The sequence below is a fragment of the Alligator sinensis genome, unplaced genomic scaffold, assembly GCF_000455745.1.
Source record: "Alligator sinensis unplaced genomic scaffold, ASM45574v1 scaffold12_1, whole genome shotgun sequence".
NCBI lineage: Eukaryota > Metazoa > Chordata > Crocodylia > Alligatoridae > Alligator > Alligator sinensis.
Genome location: NW_005841973.1, coordinates 926780 through 945400, shown reverse-complemented (window position 1 = coordinate 945400; position 18621 = coordinate 926780). Strand labels below are relative to the sequence as shown.

Sequence of the window (18621 nt, the reverse complement as noted above, 5' to 3'; positions counted from 1 at the left end):
CGCATCTCTCCGGTGGGCTAGGTTTGATGAGTCAGCCTCAGAAAGGATTGGGGTAGGGCGGAGAGGGGATGTCGACACCACCCTCTTGTTGTTTCGTGGTGGCGAGGGTTGTGGTAGCTGCGTGCCGTTCCGACTTGCAGCGACCTTTTTATGAACAGGTTTGATTGCTGCTTTGGGTGCAATATAGGAAGCCCTAAAAAAAACCCCCACCAAACAAAATTAAATAGTTAAGGCGAACGCTTTGATACCAGACATGTCTGATCCCGGAGCTGGTGCGTGGGCGTCTGTTTGCTTGCAAGCGTGCTGTTCAGAGGATGCTGCCTGCTCCGCTCTTTCAGCGTGATGCTTTTCTCCTTCGCAGCCAGCAATTGTGAAAAATGTGAGTTCTCCCACTTGCAGCCTGGGCTCTTACATTTACCATCGGGTGATCTTGATTGATAGGATTTGAGGAAAAAGGCTCTCTTTTTTTATTTTAATTAGTGGGAGTGAAGGGTGGTAAGAAATACTGAGTGTTATCTCCAGTGTAATATGTTTAGTGTCTGGTAGGCTGTGAGGATGCAGCTTTTGGTTGTATGCGTCGGCGGAGGGTTTGGGTGAGGCTTATGAGCAACCGGTGTTGTGGTTGGGGCATCGCCTGCCTGATGCAGAGCGGGTTACGTTGAAAACAAGCCTGCCTCGCCCGTTCTCGGATATGCCCTGGTATTGCACAGGTCCTTTCCGGAGATGACAAGGGAAGGGAATGGGCCTTTTAAGTTGATTTGGAGCAGAGTTTTCCAAACTCTCGGGTGTGCCCCCTCGAGGGGGACGTGACGGGTTTCTACAGGGGGCACGACTGCCCGCGAGCATGAGAGTCGTGCAACTGCTGCCTGTGCACAAAAGCATCCAACAGTTGGGTTGAAGTAGGGGGGCATGAGGATGAATGAGCTTATCTTGGCACGAAACCCCAGAAGTTTGGGAAACTCTTGGACCTTTGCAGGTATAGGCAATGCAGGCCTCTCCACCACATCCTAGGAAGGCAGGCATCCCATAAGGGATCCTTCTGGGTTGGCACTCTTTGCAAAGGGGTGAGGTCCCTTGAGGAACGCATTAAAAACCCACCAACGAAAGGAGTAAAGAGTGTAGATAGGACTCTGTGTGTGTGTGTGTGTGTGTGTGTGTGATATTGTGCACGCATGCTTTATAAATGTAATAGTTGCCTTAATCCATGCATATCACAATTTGAACTGAAAGGTATATCACGTTTTGGTGACAGACTGTTTGCTGTGTATCGGCTTTCCCGACAAGCTATCCCGAACCTTTACAGAAGAGAGCAAAGTAATTTTTAAAGCAAGAGAACAAAACGGGAGAAACAAAATCATGTATAAAAGCCGATTTGAGTGTTAAAATAACGTAGAGCAAAAAAACCTAAACCCCTCCTAAACAATATCCCTGCTCAGCTTTGCCTGCTAAACAACTTCTCGCGCAGGAGGTGTCTGAGCTCTGGCGGACTTCAGGAGGGAAGAGATTCCAGATCTAAAGGGGAAATACAGAGAACAACCTCCCGTGTGGTTTCACCAGCCCGGCTTGGTGCGTTGGTGGTACTCGCTGGAGGATGCTCCTCGATGACCTTAGAGATCTCCATGGGGCGTAAGGGAGAGGGTGGTCCCTTGGGTAGATAGGGGCCAGGCTGTCTAGGTCAAAACTAGCACCTCTAATTGTGCCAGCAAGCTATTGTGCGAACACTGGAGCACTATTACGCATTTCGGATGACCCAGCCCTGTCCGATAGGGATGGTCACTGTGCTTTGCACCAGCTGCAGCTTCTGGACCATCATTGCAGGCAGCTTTGAATGAAGAACAAGTCTAGCCTTGAGGTTACGAAGGCTTGGGTGACGGTGGCTAGATCTGAACCTGAAATTTAGGGTCTCGACCATCCCGCCAGGTCTTTACCAATGGGGAGCGGCTCTATGCTTTTGTGTACTCCTTGAGTATTGCTTGGTGTACGAGTTGAGGAGCAACTCGGCTTAATGCCTCTCCCGGGGTTGGGTGGTCCTCGGTGCAAGTCAGGACCGCCTAGGTTGACTCTATCCCTGCTTGCTGTTCTTCAGATATCGGAGGATAACTCTGCATGCAAGTCCACAAGCATTTCTAACCCATAAGGGAGCTGAACACTCTGATAACTGATCTTATTGGACTGGAATACCCCAAAACCAAAATCTCCCATTGGCCCATGTTTGGTTGTCCTTTAACTGCCAAAGTCCCAAATGGTAAATGTTGGTTCAGTCTGCCTTGCAAAGAAATGTCTAGGCCACTCTCCTTTTAAAATGTATTTTTGCGTGATGTGGAAACACTTCGTGGCCTTGACCAACAGGCCGTTGATTGGCATCGGCAGGTGGACTGTTTGCCAAAAGCAGCCAGGTCCAGAGAGCACCGAGGAAGGAATAGATGCGATGCTGGGAGCGACTCGCAAACAAAGTAATATAGCTTTGGTCTGGGAACTACCGTGCTCTTGTCTGCTTTCGAGCAAGTTAAATTTAGTTTTCTTAAAGCCCGGACAGACTCGGTGAGTTGTGCCCAGACCTTTCCGAGACCCCTGACTCTTGATGCCTTGCAAAATACGGCAGTCATTTGACTGCAGCCCAGCTTTAATAAGCTGTATCGGTCATGAAGCGAAGGCTGGAGCGTCTAAACCTGCAGGAATGTGTTATCCCACCTGCAAGGCATGTAGGGACTTGGAGTGAATAAGGGCATTTCTTTTACTTCTCTAAAAGACCACCTCCATCAAATTTACGTTAACACCATATCGGGGTTCGGTTTTGACTTGGACTTCGCTGTCACCGACCCAAAAAGGTATGGTTTTGTTCTTTCTTTTTTTGTTTCTTTAACCAAGGGAAAACTAATGCACGCAGACTATCCTGCTATAAAATCATGAAATACAAACTTTCATTTCTATCCAGGAGAACTTTTACAATCTCTTCTCCTGTGCCTGAAAACAGGGTGCTGGTGCCCAAAAGCTTGCAATTTTAAATATTTTTTTTGCAAAAATCCACTTGGTGTAATAAAAGAGATCACCTCTACCACGTGTTCTGGTTCCTCTTGTGGGAAATAAGGGACTTTTATTTCAAGGTGACTGGTGGAGAGAAGCGTAAGCTTTTTTTTATAGGTGATAGCCGGATGTGTTGGATGCTCTGATGCTCCCGGCCAGTTAGTCTCGAAGGCACTACTTTGCTCTACTGTCTGCGTAAGGTAGCTGAGGCCCATTGCAGGTAGGTGACAAAGGGTTAATATGATCTCCCCACTGTGATAAATTGCTGGGTCTACACTGAAGATTTAAGTGGATTATTACCACTGTTTTCTTATCTTGGTGTAAGAGATCCCTGGGGTTTCCTTTCACGGATCCAAAGGCAAGAGGACTACCTTCTTGCAGTGTGTGAATAATGAATTTCTGTTCAATCTTCTCATCCAGACATTAATCAAGCTGGTCTCTTAATTGATGAGGATGTGTAATTTGAGTTGACAAGTTTTGAAACCTCACCTTGTATCGTTTTGGGTTTCTCTGTATTTAATGCTCCTTTTTAGTTGAAAGGAAACTACGTGCATACCTCCAGGGCTCCGTCTGCGCACCTTTTAGCATTTACTTATGGTTGCTTATTGATTTCCAGACGCACGTTGGGAGGGTAAAATTAGTCCTATATGGACACTTATGTTTTCTATCACTCGCGCCGTGTTGGATGCCTAAAAGGATCCAAATCCTTTCACCAGGGGCTGATTAACCTCAATGCGCAATAAAGTCAAGGAGGTTGGCTACCTCGGCTGAGAGCTGAAACCTCAATTGGTGCGGCCATTTGGAGCGTTTTGTACCATTTGAAACCTTTCTAATATCCAAGCTTCAGCTGATTTGAGCCAGGACCTGTACAAATTTTAACTTGCATTATTGCCAGTCGCTGCCCGGCGCTGGCTGTTCCTATTCATAATGTGTTATCAATATGTAGTATTGCTATGTCAGTGCCCGGGAGGCTGGTTCCAGTGGTGTCCTGTCTTGGTTAGCGGATATTTTGGGGTTTTGCATGTTGTTATCTCTAGGCAAAGAAATCGGCAGTCGGGGATTTCTTCACCTTTTCCTCTTTTTACCTGCGAGAATGTATACAAGCCCTCTTCCTCTGATCAGAGAAGGAAGTCAAGGAGATGTTTTTGATCCAAGTTGCCACCAGGTGTTTTTTTTTTTTTAATCCAAAATAATGTCCCAGGCTCCTTTTTTAATTTTCTCCCATCATTGGGTCATTCTGCTGCTTTTTAGCAGTCTCCTTGGCTCCCACGTGCACCTACAAATAATCATCCCATCAACCATGTCTGGATCCTAGGGAAACCTCTAAGCTGGTGCTTAGGTTGGCATTAAAGTCTAATCCAGGGGTATCGACCTGCTTTTGGATGTGGCTCATGGAGCTATGGGGGCTTTGAGGGGTGTTCATGTGGAGGGGATGCTGGACGGCGGGAGGCTTCGCCCATGCCGCGTTGCAGCCGGGCAGTGGGGAGCTTTGCCCGTGCCCTGCTGCCGCTGGGGGGGGGGAAGAAGCTGCTTGGATCTGGGCTGCATCCTTGCAGCCCATCCCTGGCCCCAGCCCATCTTGCCTTGAGGTGGGGAGGGAGGTCCCCCCTCTCCCACCCCCATGCTTCCCATTGTTTCAGACATTGCTGAACAAAGGGGCATGCAATTGTTCCCTCACTTGAATTGAAAGGAAAACTGTTCCCGGACAGAGATGCCCGATTTGTCCATCCACCCTCCTCCGCACGCGTAGATCCCTTTAGCAGTGTATTCTGCAAGGTAGCAAAAATACCATTTGCTCTTCAGAAGCAGGCAGGCAGGCATCCGAAAACTAACCCGAGTTGCCCTCGCTCTTTCTTGAAGTCAACTTTTTTTTTTTTCAAACGGAAAAGTTTAATCATAAGCACTTTCTCTAAATTTTCAGAGTGTTTATGCAGGTCACTTAAGCACCCCTATTTGCTAGTCACTTCTGAAAACGTAAGAGGGAAGGGGTCTCCGCTTGGAGCCGTTTATCTCAATGTCTCGGGCGTTTCTAAAACGAACCGTTTTTGAAGTTGCTCGTGGTGATGAGCGGGGATCCTGGCTTTCTCCGATTTAAAAAAATCCCTACTTTTCGGTTAAAAAAAAGTAACCCCAAATCCACATTTTTCCATGATTAACATAAAACTCCACTAATTGCATGTATGAATGGTGTTTCATTTAACTCTCAGAAAAATGTGGATTTGGGGTTACTTTTTTTTAACCGAAAAGTAGGGATTTTTTTAAATCGGAGAAAACCAGGATCCCTGGCGATGAGGTTCTGACGTCAGCAGAAATCCAGCCAGATCTTGGAAGCGGAGAGCAAGTGCGTGGCAATGAAAAAATACCCATGCAAATCCATCTGAATTGACACAGTCGTGGAAAAGCACAGCTGGAAGGGACCGCGGGAGATCTGGTCCAGCCCCCGATCAAGGCAGGATCATTCCCATCTCAACGACTGGCGTTTGTTGCTCTGAATTGCTCATAAACTTTGAAGGACGAGCAACCACATAAATGAAACCGCTTAGCGGTGAATAGCTCTTGGATGACCTGAAAAGGAGATGCTCCCCGCATTCATTTTAATTGGAAACCCAGTATCTCTTAATGTAGGCAGACTCTCCAGCATCGTTAAAGAGGCGCCGTCACGAAGCCCTGTAAAATCAGGCTTGCAGACGACCTGTTCCAGTGGGGTGTCGCGTGTCGCTTTAAAAAGCGGCATGCTCGTTTTTGAATAAAACGAGGAAACGCGATACATCACGAGCAAAATTTTTTCTGGTGGGGAAACTATTTACTGACCAGAAATTGTAAAGTTCAGTTTAAAGGCCTGCGGTAAACTTGCCATTGTGCTTTGTTGAACATGCAAATGTGGGAGTTCGTTAGACGGAGCTGTGTGTTGCATCCGATACGGGGTCCCTGGTTGGAGAACGTCCGTCGTCTCGGCAAGACGCTGGCAGCAGAACATTTCTTACCGAGCTTTTGAAGTATCCAGAGAATGTGTTTTATTTGTGATTCAACAATATCACAGGGCTCAGGGGAGTTTAGCAATAAAGTTAAAAAAATAAAATAAAATAAATAGAAGTTAAAAATGGTTGGTTTAAGGGAACTGAGGCATGTTTCCCTGAGGGATTTAATAATGGAAGATAGCAGGATGGTTTTTTGTCTTCCCTTTATTTAGATGCGAAGAACAGAAATGATAAAAATGCAAGAAATCGGGAAATACAAACAGTGTTTGCCATCTCCCAGCGGGGCTTGACCGATTCATCTTTTCATTTTTTATTTTTTTTTGAGCCTAGGAATCTTAAATGGCAATATGTTACAATTTCCTACCGGAGCAGCAGTGCCAGGAATTGATCAATTGCATTTTTACTTTTATTTTATTTTATTTTATTTTATTTTATTTTTAAACCTCTCGTGTGCCAGCCCTGAGTCCTGGAACGGTGTCTAGCCAAATGTGGGACCTTATTGCTAATTTGGCGTCTTCTAAAATGAAAGCGTGCATGTTTCCAATTGCCAGGTAATCCATTTTTGCACTGGAAATGATCCGTTTTTTGCACGTGTGATTTGAATGCATGGCGAGGGGCAGGAGGTGCGGTTTAGGGAGACAAATGAGGGGCTGAATAAGCAACTGCATAGTAATACTCAACGCTGCTTTTTCAAGTGAATGTCCCTTGTATATAGATACGCTGTAAGGAGGAAGTCAAATTGGTTGCAGGTGTATTTTGCTTAAAACCCTACTCTTGGTCAACGGAGTATACCCCTGCTCTAGATGGGCACGTTCAAGTATGCTTCACCCAATTTCTTGAACGTGTCAAACTAGAAATGCTGTTGAACGGCTGTTCCTTGGACAGGCGCTCTGTCCACCCTTGAGATGAGCCATGGTCGGGGAATATCCTGGGAGTGGTTTCTTCCTCATGTTTCCAGGCTCAGTGCGTGTGGGGACACGAAGTATGCTCGGTAGACCGTGCCAAGGGACATGGTTATATACCTGCCCGGAAACGCTGAAAAAATAAGGAGTCAAGAAGCTGTAAAAACAACATGATTTGGATGATGAATAAAGGGGAGGCAGATTGCTTTTTGTCTGTGTGTAGTGAGCAAAGAAATGCAAAGTGCAACTCATCACTCCTTGACCAATTTATTGATGTGAAAAAAAGGTTTCCCATTTTATATAGTGCTGTGTCGATGCGTATTTTCTTTACACGCTGAATTAGGCCACTGGATTGAAACACCATATCGGACACACTGAGACGTGCACAGCCTTGTCTTCAGTGCATAGTTTTATTAATATTGCTTACAAACCAGCTTTTTTTCCCCCCCCCCAAGGACTGTTGTGCCAAAGACACGGGCATGGTGTCTGTCTTGTCCTTTTATATCGGGTATCCAGGTTGTAACCATATTGATCTAGAGGCAAAAGGAATCAAAACCTGTGGAAGAGGTGTGATTTATTAGACCAACTAGATATTTGGAATCAAATTATTGTATTTACCTGCAGGCCTTTGGGCACGCTCGCCCTTCATTAGGCGTAGGAGAGAGCGGAGACTGTAAGAGTTCTCCTAGGTATTTCTGCTTCTATTTCTAAGCTTGCAGTGGCCTGTTTCTACCTAGGAGAACCTGAATACCTGCCATAATGGACAAGAGACAGACACCATGCACAGCAGTCCATGGAAAGAAAGTTGGTTTCCAAGCAATATTAATACAACTATAAACTAAAGACAAGGCTGTGCACATTTCAGTTTGATTGATCTGGAGTTTCAACTCAGTGGCCTGTTTCTACCTAGGAGGACTTACAATCTCTGCACTCTCCTATGTCTGATGAAGGGTGTGCGCGCCCGCAAGCTTGAAGATAAATACAACATTTCATTTGCAAATATCTAGTTGACCTAAAAAAAGATTATCACCTCTTCCTTGAGTTGTTTTTTATTCGTTTTGTGCATTATATAACCATAAAATATTACATAGCACCTATAAGTAGGCTACTTGCTAGACAAATGCAGATTTATAATTTTTAGTGGGGAAAACCGTGTTGGTTAGTTAGGGGTGGGAGGGGTAGATGCGTTTTAAAAGTGAGGCTGGATAACAGAAAAGTAGAAATGGGGCCTTGAAGACCATGATCGTAGAAGATGATGGTTTCATCTGGGTACGTGCATGTTTGGGTTCTGTACTCAAGATATTGTGGAATCGGTGGCAAAACTCCCATTTGGGGAGGGCGTGTGCATGCACCCTAAGTGAAATACATGGCCTTATTGGCATGTGAAGACGAGGGAGTATTATTTTAGCTTTTTTGGAGGGCATCGGTGATTTCGGGTAGAGACAAATCCCAGTGGAATTGGTCAAAGACTTCTCTTGGTCATCAGACTTTTGGCATGGGTCTTGGTGAAGAGAGAGTGGTGATATGGGAGACGGATACCTCATCCATGTGCCTTGTGTGCAGGAGCGTGTGGAAAAAAGTTCAGAAGATGTTTTGTGGGGGGAAATGAAGCCAAGAGGAGGGAAGGAGGTTTTATTAGGGTGGTGGGAAATGCTACATCTTGTATCGCACTTCTTCTTTGCCTGATAGGGCATTGGAAAGTGGGGAGAAGGGCAACCAAATCCAAACGCCAGGGCAAATTTTACAGATAAATATTTAACTTTTAATTTTGCAATGGGATGGTTAGTTTGTTTTAATTTTGAACCTCTCCCTACTTTTCTGTCTCTTGCCAGGGATGTTTAGAGAAGACGTTACCAAAAAAGGATGTATAAAGTTGTGTTTTGTTTCTCTTTCTTACCGTGATAGTTTGATCTGTGAGCAGTGTATTTGCATCTAATTTACTTGTTCAGGCAGGTGGCGAGGGCGTGTGCGCATAAAAGAAGAACTGAGCTGATTGAGAAGCATCGGGAAGAAAATCCTAGGGCCAGAAGGGGACTTGAAGAGATCGTATAACCAAGTTCCCTTGCTCAAAGGCAGGACCCTGTATACTTGGGCCATCCCAAAAAGATGTTTGTCCAGCCTGTTCTTAAAAAATCTCCTGTTTTCACAACCTTCTTTGGTAGTGTGGTCCAGTCCTTAACGACACATCGCAGCGAGCGTTTCATAACATGTAGCCTAAATCTCCGTTGCCCTAAATTACTCCTCTTCCTGCCTTCAGTACTCGCTGAGAGTTGATCTTAAACATACTTGAAGACTGGAACCATGTTTCCCGTCTGTCTTCTCTCTTTCTAGACTAAACAAACCCAACTATGGCAACGGTTGTGCTGAATGGTCCTCCTGGCAGCTCTTTCAATTCCACGAATACCACGCATAGGTTTGGAGGGTGGGGGAGAAAAACCGAGACCTGTACGTTGTTTAGCATCTTGAACAAAATTGGCCAAATAGCAAGATGCAGGGTGTGTGCATTTTGGACAGCAGAACATCAAAACATGTGTTGATCCTTTTCAGCATGGACCGAAAAGATGGGATCCTGGGTCTGCAAACATTTTGATGCTGGTTCTTAACTTGAAGCACGTGGATAGTCCCACGGGGGCGGGGGGAGTGTATGAGGGATTGGGCTCGTTTATAGAGATGTGCACAGAGTACCTCTGGGTCCATGGCCTCCAAAGTGCATGACGAATGTTGGGATATGCGATAAGAAGTTCAGCTTGGGTGGTGGATATGGAGCAATCTCTTTGAATAGCTGCTACCCCGTTGAAACCACAGGACGCCTTTACGTGCAGAGAACGTCATTGCCAGGATTGGAAGTTGGCCAGGATGCATCAGGGTGAACGCCCGACTTTTTTCAAAACGTGCCGTCAAATCTCTAATTACAAGGTTAAGACCTCTGCTTTATAACTCATCTGACAGGGGGGGGAAAACCCCAGCATTGCCAACGTAATAGTCCCCCAGGCAACAAGCCCAAGCACGGGCTCGTTAATGATGACTTGGAGGAAATGGTGCCACCTAATGAAAGGTTGGTGCTGACTGAAGTACCCTGGGTTTCTTCTATTTGAGGACGTTTTGGGGCCATGGCCCTACTTTTAGTCCTTTGGGGCCATGGCCCTACTTTTAGTCCTTTGGGGCCACGGCCCTACTTTAGTTGCGATGGACTCGGTCAAGCTGAACTGCTGCAGAGGGGAGGCACTTTCAGTAAGGACTGTAGTTGACTCCGAGAATCCATTTTCCAGGGTTATATGCATGTTTGCGTGCACTTGATTTAAAATGAAAGGAAATGCATCTGTTCTGGGTGCCAGGGGAGTATAACCATGTTGTTGGAGGCTGATAATGGAAGTCTAATGAATATAAGCAGGGAGAGCAATGCATAGGCTAAAGAGCTTGAACAAGAGAACTCCTTGGCTTGTGTGTTTTGATTTAATTTTAACCAACCCAAAAACTTACGGAGCCTAAAAATCCTTTCTTCCTTAAAAGCATCAGTTTGCAGATGGTCAGGGTCCTTCATACGGTAACTTTGGGCTCGCTGCAGATTTGAGAATCCTTTTGCTATTTTGTGCTCCAGGCTTTCCTAAAGGTGTATTTTTTAGGTGACCTCCACTGAAAAGTTGATTCTGTCCATTGCTTTACTTCAGTTGTCAGCATTGTTTTCTGGCGCTGGGCTGGAATGGCCCAGCAGTGGACCAAGATGGGCCAGTTCAAGGATCTCACTGCTGCCACCATTTCTTCCTGCTAGTCGGGTGCAGCAAAAGCCTGCCACCACCTAATGCCACCCATGGCCACTAAGCTTTTCAGGCCGGAGCTATTCCAGCCTGTGGGACATAGGTTGCAGATCCCTTCTCTAGTTCATGGAGAGGTCCTCAACCTGTGGTCCGCGGACCACCCCTGGTCCGCCAGCTCCGTTCAGGTGGTCCGCAGAAAGGTGACCTAAGGCTAAAGCTGACGAACATTACACGTGACTTCCCAGAACTTTGCTTAAAAAAGCAGGCACAACCATCACATTAGAAAGGTAAGACTGCTGATATTAAAATACAAGTTGTGTGCTTTGATTGGTAGAACAAAAAAAAGTGTAAGTAGTTTACCAAGGCCCTCAGCAATTTGCAAGTGGTCCGCGAAAAAAAAAAAGTTTGCGAACTACTGCCTTAAATCTAGATTATCCTTTGATAGTTCATTGACCTAAAGTGCGAGCTCTGGCCTTCTACTTCCCTTCCAACCTTTCCAATGAAAGAAAATAATGCATATTTGGGCAACAGGCTCCTTGCTCCTCCAGCCTGTCGTTCCTCTCTGCATATTTTAAATGAAGCATTCCGTCGTTTTTGTTTCGTCCCAGGCTAACTTCTGACTCCTGCTTTTTAGCTTAGTATCATTAAATTAGCCACAATCCCATGTGCTCATTCAAGGACAAATGCAGCCTGCATTATCAGGTGCCACTGTTGAATGTATCTGAGACTTCAGTGCAGGGTGCAAGTCAAAATGAGTCTAAGCAATAAAACAGTATTAAGTGCACAGTTTTTGTAGGCATAACTTGCTGCCACCAGAAATCTGGCCCCAAGGATGGTTGCAACTGATGTCAATGCATACGCTGAATCCAAGCAAGGAGGGTCGTCTTGCGGCTATGCTAAATAATCGCTGGTGCCTGGGTCCGTTACTAAACCAGCGCTGATTGCATGCACCTTTCGGAATTGCAAAAATTTGCTTCTCTGCCTCTTGACTTGGAATCAATTGTTCAAAAAACAAGTGCAAACTTCGGGTTTTCTCAGCAGCGTGCCGTTGTCGTGCAAAGGGTAGTTTAGGGGCAAGTGTTTTCGAAGATCTCCGTTCCATTACCTCGTCACGAGGAGGCTTCTGCTTGGGTCCGTCCCTAGCATGGAGCGACCTTGAAATGGCAAACCCAGCAACTTGCAATATGTTTCGGTGTAGTGGATTTAAAAACTAGACCTAATCCATGTGATGGGATTTACACACAGGCAGGTAATAGTGGGGAGCTAGATGCATCCTCCCTTAATGGATGGAAGAGGTAGTTAGCCATGTTAGTCCGAAGCCAGGCACATGGCAGGGCAAGGCAGCACCTTGCTAGGTCATCGACTTGGTGGCTACAAAACCATATGCCCTACTGAGCCAGTCAAAGTTGCTGAGGTCCTGCCTTCTGCCCAAGTTGATGGGAGGTTACCAGCAGTTTAGTATTAGAGGGAAATGTCACATGGAGTGGACTCGAGGAAGAGCAGCCACAGTCCTGTTCTTATGCGTTGTGCAGGAGCCCACTCCTGGTGCAATGAGCCCGGAGACCGCTGCATGTAAGCATGACTTTCTTCCATTGCGTCTTTCTTCCGTGGATCCTTGTTGGAACAAATGCGGCTATGGCTAGGTTCAGGAAGCAGACCAAGAAGGATGAGTATTTTAGGTTTATGTGGGGTGGACGTTCGTTTAGGTGCAACCAAGAGAGATGATGCACTCAACCTTTTAAGGTTCCCGTAGGCCAGGGGTTGGCAAACCCCTGGCCTATGGGCCAGATCCAGATCTGTGGGCCTGTTGGATCTGGCCAATAGACCGTGGGCTCTGGCTGCGGGGGGTCTTCCCAGGCTGCCACGGGGACAAGTGGTGGCAGCAGTTGGATCCTAGCACCCGCCTGTACATCTGCCTCTGACCCAGGGTGGGTCGCTCTGTCCCACAGCCAGAAAAGGTTGCCTGTCCTTGCCCGAGACCCGAATGATGATGAATGCACCAAAGCATGTAGTTGTGTTGCCGTGTACACCCTGGATTCCACTATTGCCTTTCATTTTAATAGGACCATCCCTTGGTAGACTCTTGTATTAATGTTTGCACGTGTGTTCCTTCAGATTTGACAAGTTGCATTGATGCATTTTGGCTTGTAGAGACTTCTAGTAGTGGCATCTTGGGCTGGAATCATTAAATGAACACACAGTATTTGAAGTGCGTGCGTGTGTGAATTTGCAGGGGCTGGTGACCATATTGACCTTTAACATTTCCTGGAAAGTGCAACAAGCAGAAGGTTAAATTTGTCACTAATGGAATAAATCCTTCACATTTGTAGTAATGTTCTTGTCCTCGCTCTCTCTTGCATACTGCAGTTACGATGATCTTATCGAGTAAGCAAATGCACTCAGAATCCCTGTGATCTTCTTCCACTTGAACTTAACCTTTATTCTTTCTCCTCTTTCTAGAAAGCCCACCAGCAGCGATGTCCAGAAATGGGTACTTTTTTGAAGAGACTGGCAAGTATTTTTTTTCCCCTTTTTTTCTCATAACTAGCATATTAATGCATCAATCACATGTCGACTTTCAGAGGGATTCTGTAAATTGACTTCTTGTAAGAGAGATTAATGATTTGAAGTGAGGCTTTATACTTAATGATTTGAGTTTAATCAGTGTTGTTTTTGTGGGGGAAAGGAGTGCAAATGCATTTATTTGCACTAGGTATAACTGTGAAAACATGTAGATGTGATGCTCAATAGAAACTTCATGTGATATATTCGGTACATTTTTGTTTTCAACTGGGGGGGCACCAACTATGTACTATAAGCTGAACTAACTATATAGAAATTATGTATGTGATGTATATAATCAGTAGTGTGAATATTATATACCTAAACAATGTTCTAGCTCAATGCATTTACATCTTTATCTTATGTTTGCAGTAGTTATTTGCTATGTTCTGGTGGTTTTTCCCATGGGATCAAGCCCTTAATAGGATCAAGGTTTCCCCATAGGATACCCCTTAATAGGTTTCCCCATAGGATCAGGTCTTTAATAAGATGTCAATAATAGGTCAAGTCTATTATTGACCTATAATAGTAGGTCTTGACCTATTATTGACTTCTTATTACAATGTCTTCAGAGTTTAGGCCTTGACATACCCGAGTTGAATACAAGTTTCATGTTTAAAGTAAACATTAATTTTTGAAAAGAAAAATATATTTTTAAATCTAAAAACATTAAAAAAAAAAAATAAAAATCAAAACCACATTTTAACCTATCTTTATCAACCCTGCAGGGGTTAATTTGGAGGATCTCTTAGAAATGAAAAGAACATTTCAATCTGTATCACTGAAGCCATATTTGACCCTAGGCTTGTATGAGTGGGCTTTTCATTACCCTATTACTAGAAACAGGCCCTACAATTAAATTGTGTAGATGTCACCAATACCTCAAAGTGGAAGGGCATCAATCGCACTCGCTGTCAGCGCTCATCATCGTGGGTGGTTCTTACTCAGCTTGTTTTTCAGGTTTTCTTTCAGGGCAGTGTTTTTTTTTTTCCCTTTGGAGCTTGGCCACTGTATTGTGTTAGGAGCTGGAATCGGCATGGGATTAAGTTTGTATGAGGAAAGCCCTCACCCAGAGCTCCAGGCAAATGCCTAGGTAATCGGTGTTTGGGTCGCCCTTAGGTGTAGGGTGTCGTAGAGGATTGTTCTTTGCTATCAAAGTAAGTCAGGACAGATGGAAATGAGCATTTTGAGCTCTGCAGAAAAGGACCTGGGGGTGACGGTGGGCAGTAAGTTGGATAGGAGCCAGCAGTGTGCCCTTGGTGCCAAGAAGGCCAACGGCATCCTGGGCTGCATTGGTAGGAGCATTGCCAGCAGATGAAGGGCAGTGATTCTTCCTCTCTGTTCAGCCCTGGGGAGGCCACATCTGGAGTCCTGTGTCCAGCTGTGGGCCCCCACTACAGAAAGGATGTGGACACGTTGGAGAGAGCCCAGTGGAGGGCAGTGAAAATGGTTTGGGGGCTGGGGGACATGACTGGTGAGGAGAGGCTGAGGGAACTAGGCTTACTTAGCTTGCAGAAGAGAAGACCGAGGGGGATTGAATAGCTACCTTCACCTCCCTGCAGGGGGGCTGCAAAGAGGATGGAGCTGGGCTGTTCTCAGTGGGGGCAGATGGCAGGACAAGGAGCAATGGGCTCAAGCTGCAGTAAGGGAAGTTGAGGTTGCATATATTAGGAAAAGCTCTCTCACTAGGAGGGTAGTAAAGCACTGGAACAGGCTCCCCAGAGAGGTGGTGGCATCTCCATCCTTGGAGGTTTTTAAGACCTGGCTAGACGAAGCCTTGGCTTGGATGATGCAATTGGAGCTGGTCCTGCTGTGAGCGGGGGGGTTGGACTAGATGTGACCTCCTGAGATCCCTTCCAACCCCTTCTTTTTTTTTTTCCCCCTATGATTGTGTGCCCTGGTAAGGAGCAGGCCACATCATGTTCCAGCAGATAATCTCTCATTGGCACATAACAGTTTTCATAGCCAAAGCACCAGGAACACGAGCTGGTGGTGATGAGCTCTAGCATCCGCTTTGGCTACTTTGTAGAAGCACTAAAAGCAGCTTGGTGCTGGGAAAAGAGCAGTCAGCCAGAGGCCGATGATGACAAACCCAGCATCTCTTGGGACGTTCCATATCAACGTCTCTGGATGACTTCTTTGTCCTGGGAAGATGCAGTATTTGGAAGAGAACTGGGGGTTTAAGTGATTTTACTATATCCTTAAAAATGTTGTATTTTATTCAGGCTTCGTACCTGGCATGAAACACCTGGGTGCTTGAGCTTGAGGCTAAATGTATTGCTGGCCTTGATTGCAATTGTATTAGGGTCCAGCTGGTATCACAAATCTCGGCACAGTTTCACTTCCTCTTGGGGCATTTGACTCTCTTCGTATTGAAAACATTGCCTGGCTTCTTAGGAGGTATTTGATTCTGCTGTAGTTCATCTGTCCACACAGGCTGTATGGTGCCTAACTTGCTCTGATCTTCTCTTGGATGTTTTCAGAAACTGGATAGGAAATAGAGCCGTCCCTTCCCCCCCCAACCCCAGGAACCCATGGCTGGAATAGATCCGTACTGGGATTGTTTGACCTAAGCAGGATTCAGAATTGCTTAAGTTTAGACGAAACGATTGTAAGACGAATACATAACTGGTGGATGCGTCATGGTGCTCAACCAAGTCATCAGCCTCTAATCGGGGGGCGGTATCAAGCGGGGTTCCCCAGCAGTCTGCTCTGGGTCTGGAATGATTTCATATCATTTGTTAATGATTTGGACAACGGGACTGAGCGCTCACGTTGCAAATTTCCTGATGAGACCAAACCAGGTGGAGCTGCGACCTTTTCTGGAAGGAAGGAATCGGAGAAGTCTTGACAGACTGGAGAAATGGTCCGAAATCAATCCAGTATCTTTCAGCAAGGGCAAGTGCAATGTCCTGAGGATAGATCTTGGGACAGAACAATTGCACGCACAAGTACAGCTTGGGGAACGACTGGCTAGGCTGCAGTGCTGCATGAAGGACCTGGGTTCAAGTGTGCCACGGGCTAAACATGAGCCAACGGTATGCTCTTGTAGCAAAAAGGCCTGTAGTATACTGGGCTGTATTCATAGCAGCATTGTTCACAAGTCAAAGGAAGCAATCCTTCCATTTTCCTTGGTGCTGGTGAAGCCTCACCTGGAACGGTTTCCAGTTTTAGGCATCGTATCTCAAGACCGAGGTGGACAGATTGCTTTCTCTCTCGGGATCGTTCCAACAAAAATGAATAGAGGTGTGGGAAACAGGAGTTGCATGGACGGACTGGAAAACCTAAGGGGGGATTTGATAAGTCACGGGGTTATGAAGGAGCTGTTCTCTGGGGCTGCAGAGGACACGAAAAGGAGCAAGAGTCTCCAAATGCAATGAGGGAAATGGGTTGTATATTAGGAAGAACCTTTTTCATTATAAGGGTGATTTAAGTATTGCAGCACGCTATGTAGAGATCTTGTGGGATCTTCATCCTTGGAGGCCTCCAAGAGTAGGTTAGACACGCACTTGTTTGGGACGATCCTGCCTTGAGCAGGGGCTGGACTGGATGACCGTCTGCTGTCCCTTCCGGCTGGACATGCCTATGACTCTTCTAGACGTAATGCTGAAGATGCCAGAGAGGTGTTACCTGCTTCTCTTCCTTTTTCTAAACTGGTGACAAAAAAATGACGTTTTCTTGTGGATGGTGCTGGTGTACTCAAATGGCTTTGGGAAAGGAAAGGGTACATAGGACTCCTGCCTTTTCTGTCTGGATTTTTATACGGTCCGAGATTTTACTAACCCACTCGTACTATCTTGAGGCTACAGAGAGTTTAATTTTTAGGTTGACACAGCCAAAGCACCAGTTGAATCGTGGGGGCTGAACTGTCCTACGGGACTATCTTCCATCACAAATCAGTCAAACTGGGATCAGTCATTCAGGAGGACCTTGCTATCGGGTACAGCTGGTGCTTGCAGCAAAATGCAAGCGAGAGAGGGAGCCTGGAGATCTCTGCCCATGAGTGTCTGGCTTTCAGCAGCGAGAAGAGGCTTGAGGGCTTTTATTGAGCTGTAAAGAGAGACGGGCTGCTTTCTAACGCAGGGAGAAAATTCAAGGCAACCTTGTGCTCTTTATAATAAAGCGTTTCACTTTAACCCCTTCTGTCCCCAAGGAAAAGTGCCCCTGCCCAGGTGTCAATCCTTGCTTGCATAGCTAGGTTCAAAGATGCTGGATAAAGGATGCATCCAGAGCACCGCAGCTCCGGTGGTAGGAGCATATGCCAAGTAAAATGCAAGTGCGAGTGTTCATTTAAGCCATTTTCTCCAACAGTCGCAAACAGACTTTTTTTCAGTGTTGTTTTCGGAGGCATGTAGCCTGCCTACTCTTTTCCCAGCTGGGAGGAGACGGCAGGCGTCTCGTTTCCCCATGGGTCCCTGGTCACCTTGGACGAAGGGGTCCCAAGTGTCTATTTTGCACAATGCCAGTAAACAGTCTCCTCCTGAGTCCTCAGGGGATGCTCCTTAGTGCTACAACCCCAGGGCTGCTTCTCATCAAGACTTGTTTCTCATACATTTTTCTTTCCCCCGTGGTTTTGCTTGAATTGGTGCCATTACGGGCTGTCCGGGACGATTGTAATGGGAAAGGTGGTGGGTCGCTTCTTCCTTTGCTGTTAAACCTCCTGTCCTTTTCAGAGCCCAACGGTTGGCAAATCTGACCAAGTTTAATCACTGCTGGAGGATGAGCTGCCCTTGAGCCTTTGACTTAACTGTAGGGATTGCTGCATGCTTCCTACCTTGAGAGTAACCCCAAGAGCACTTGCCTAGCGCTCTACAAGCACTAACTTATATATCACCCCATGAAGAAAGGAAGGGCCGATAGGGAAACCGGAGGTGCCCAGGAGTTCACCAGCTCTTCTGGTACCACCAAGAAATGCAACCTCAACCAAGGGACTAGTCCCGTGCTTTGAGGAAGCCTTACAGTCATTCCTACAGGCCACTTCCTCCCATCTGCAAGTGGGATCTTTCTACTCGGGGGGGGGTATTAAAGCACAAGCTTTTGTAAAGCAACCATTTAACAATATCACTGTTTATTGAACTGTTTTTTTTTTTAAGCTGTGCCTCAATAAGCCATGCCCCAAATTAACAAGGTGGAGGCAGCCAACATTGCCCACTGCTGCACCAGTAGTGTTTGCACCTCCTTTTTGGTGCTTTGAGTATATTGAGACTCTTCTGGAGAGCTGTACCTGAGTGTTTCTGTGGTTATATGCAGTGTTTTGGCTCTTTCTTAGCATTTTTCGGTTCCTCCACGGTTCTCCATTCTGAAATGAGCTGCTGATTGTTTTGTTTTAGGTATAATAGAGCTCCCCTCTTCCCTCCCCCCCGCACGCCACCCCCCACGCCACCTATTTTCATGTCCTGC

At 46.1% G+C, this 18621-nt stretch overlaps 1 protein-coding gene across 1 annotated transcript in view; it reads left to right on the top strand.

Moving 5' to 3' along the window:
* The window catches only part of SLC4A11 (solute carrier family 4 member 11), a 154275-nt gene that overhangs the window by 26613 nt on the left and 109041 nt on the right, over positions 1-18621 (top strand). The window contains exon 2 of the mRNA XM_025200690.1: positions 13120-13170. Within this exon, the coding sequence (XP_025056475.1) occupies positions 13120-13170 (51 nt within the window). The remainder of the gene's footprint in view (positions 1-13119; positions 13171-18621) is intronic.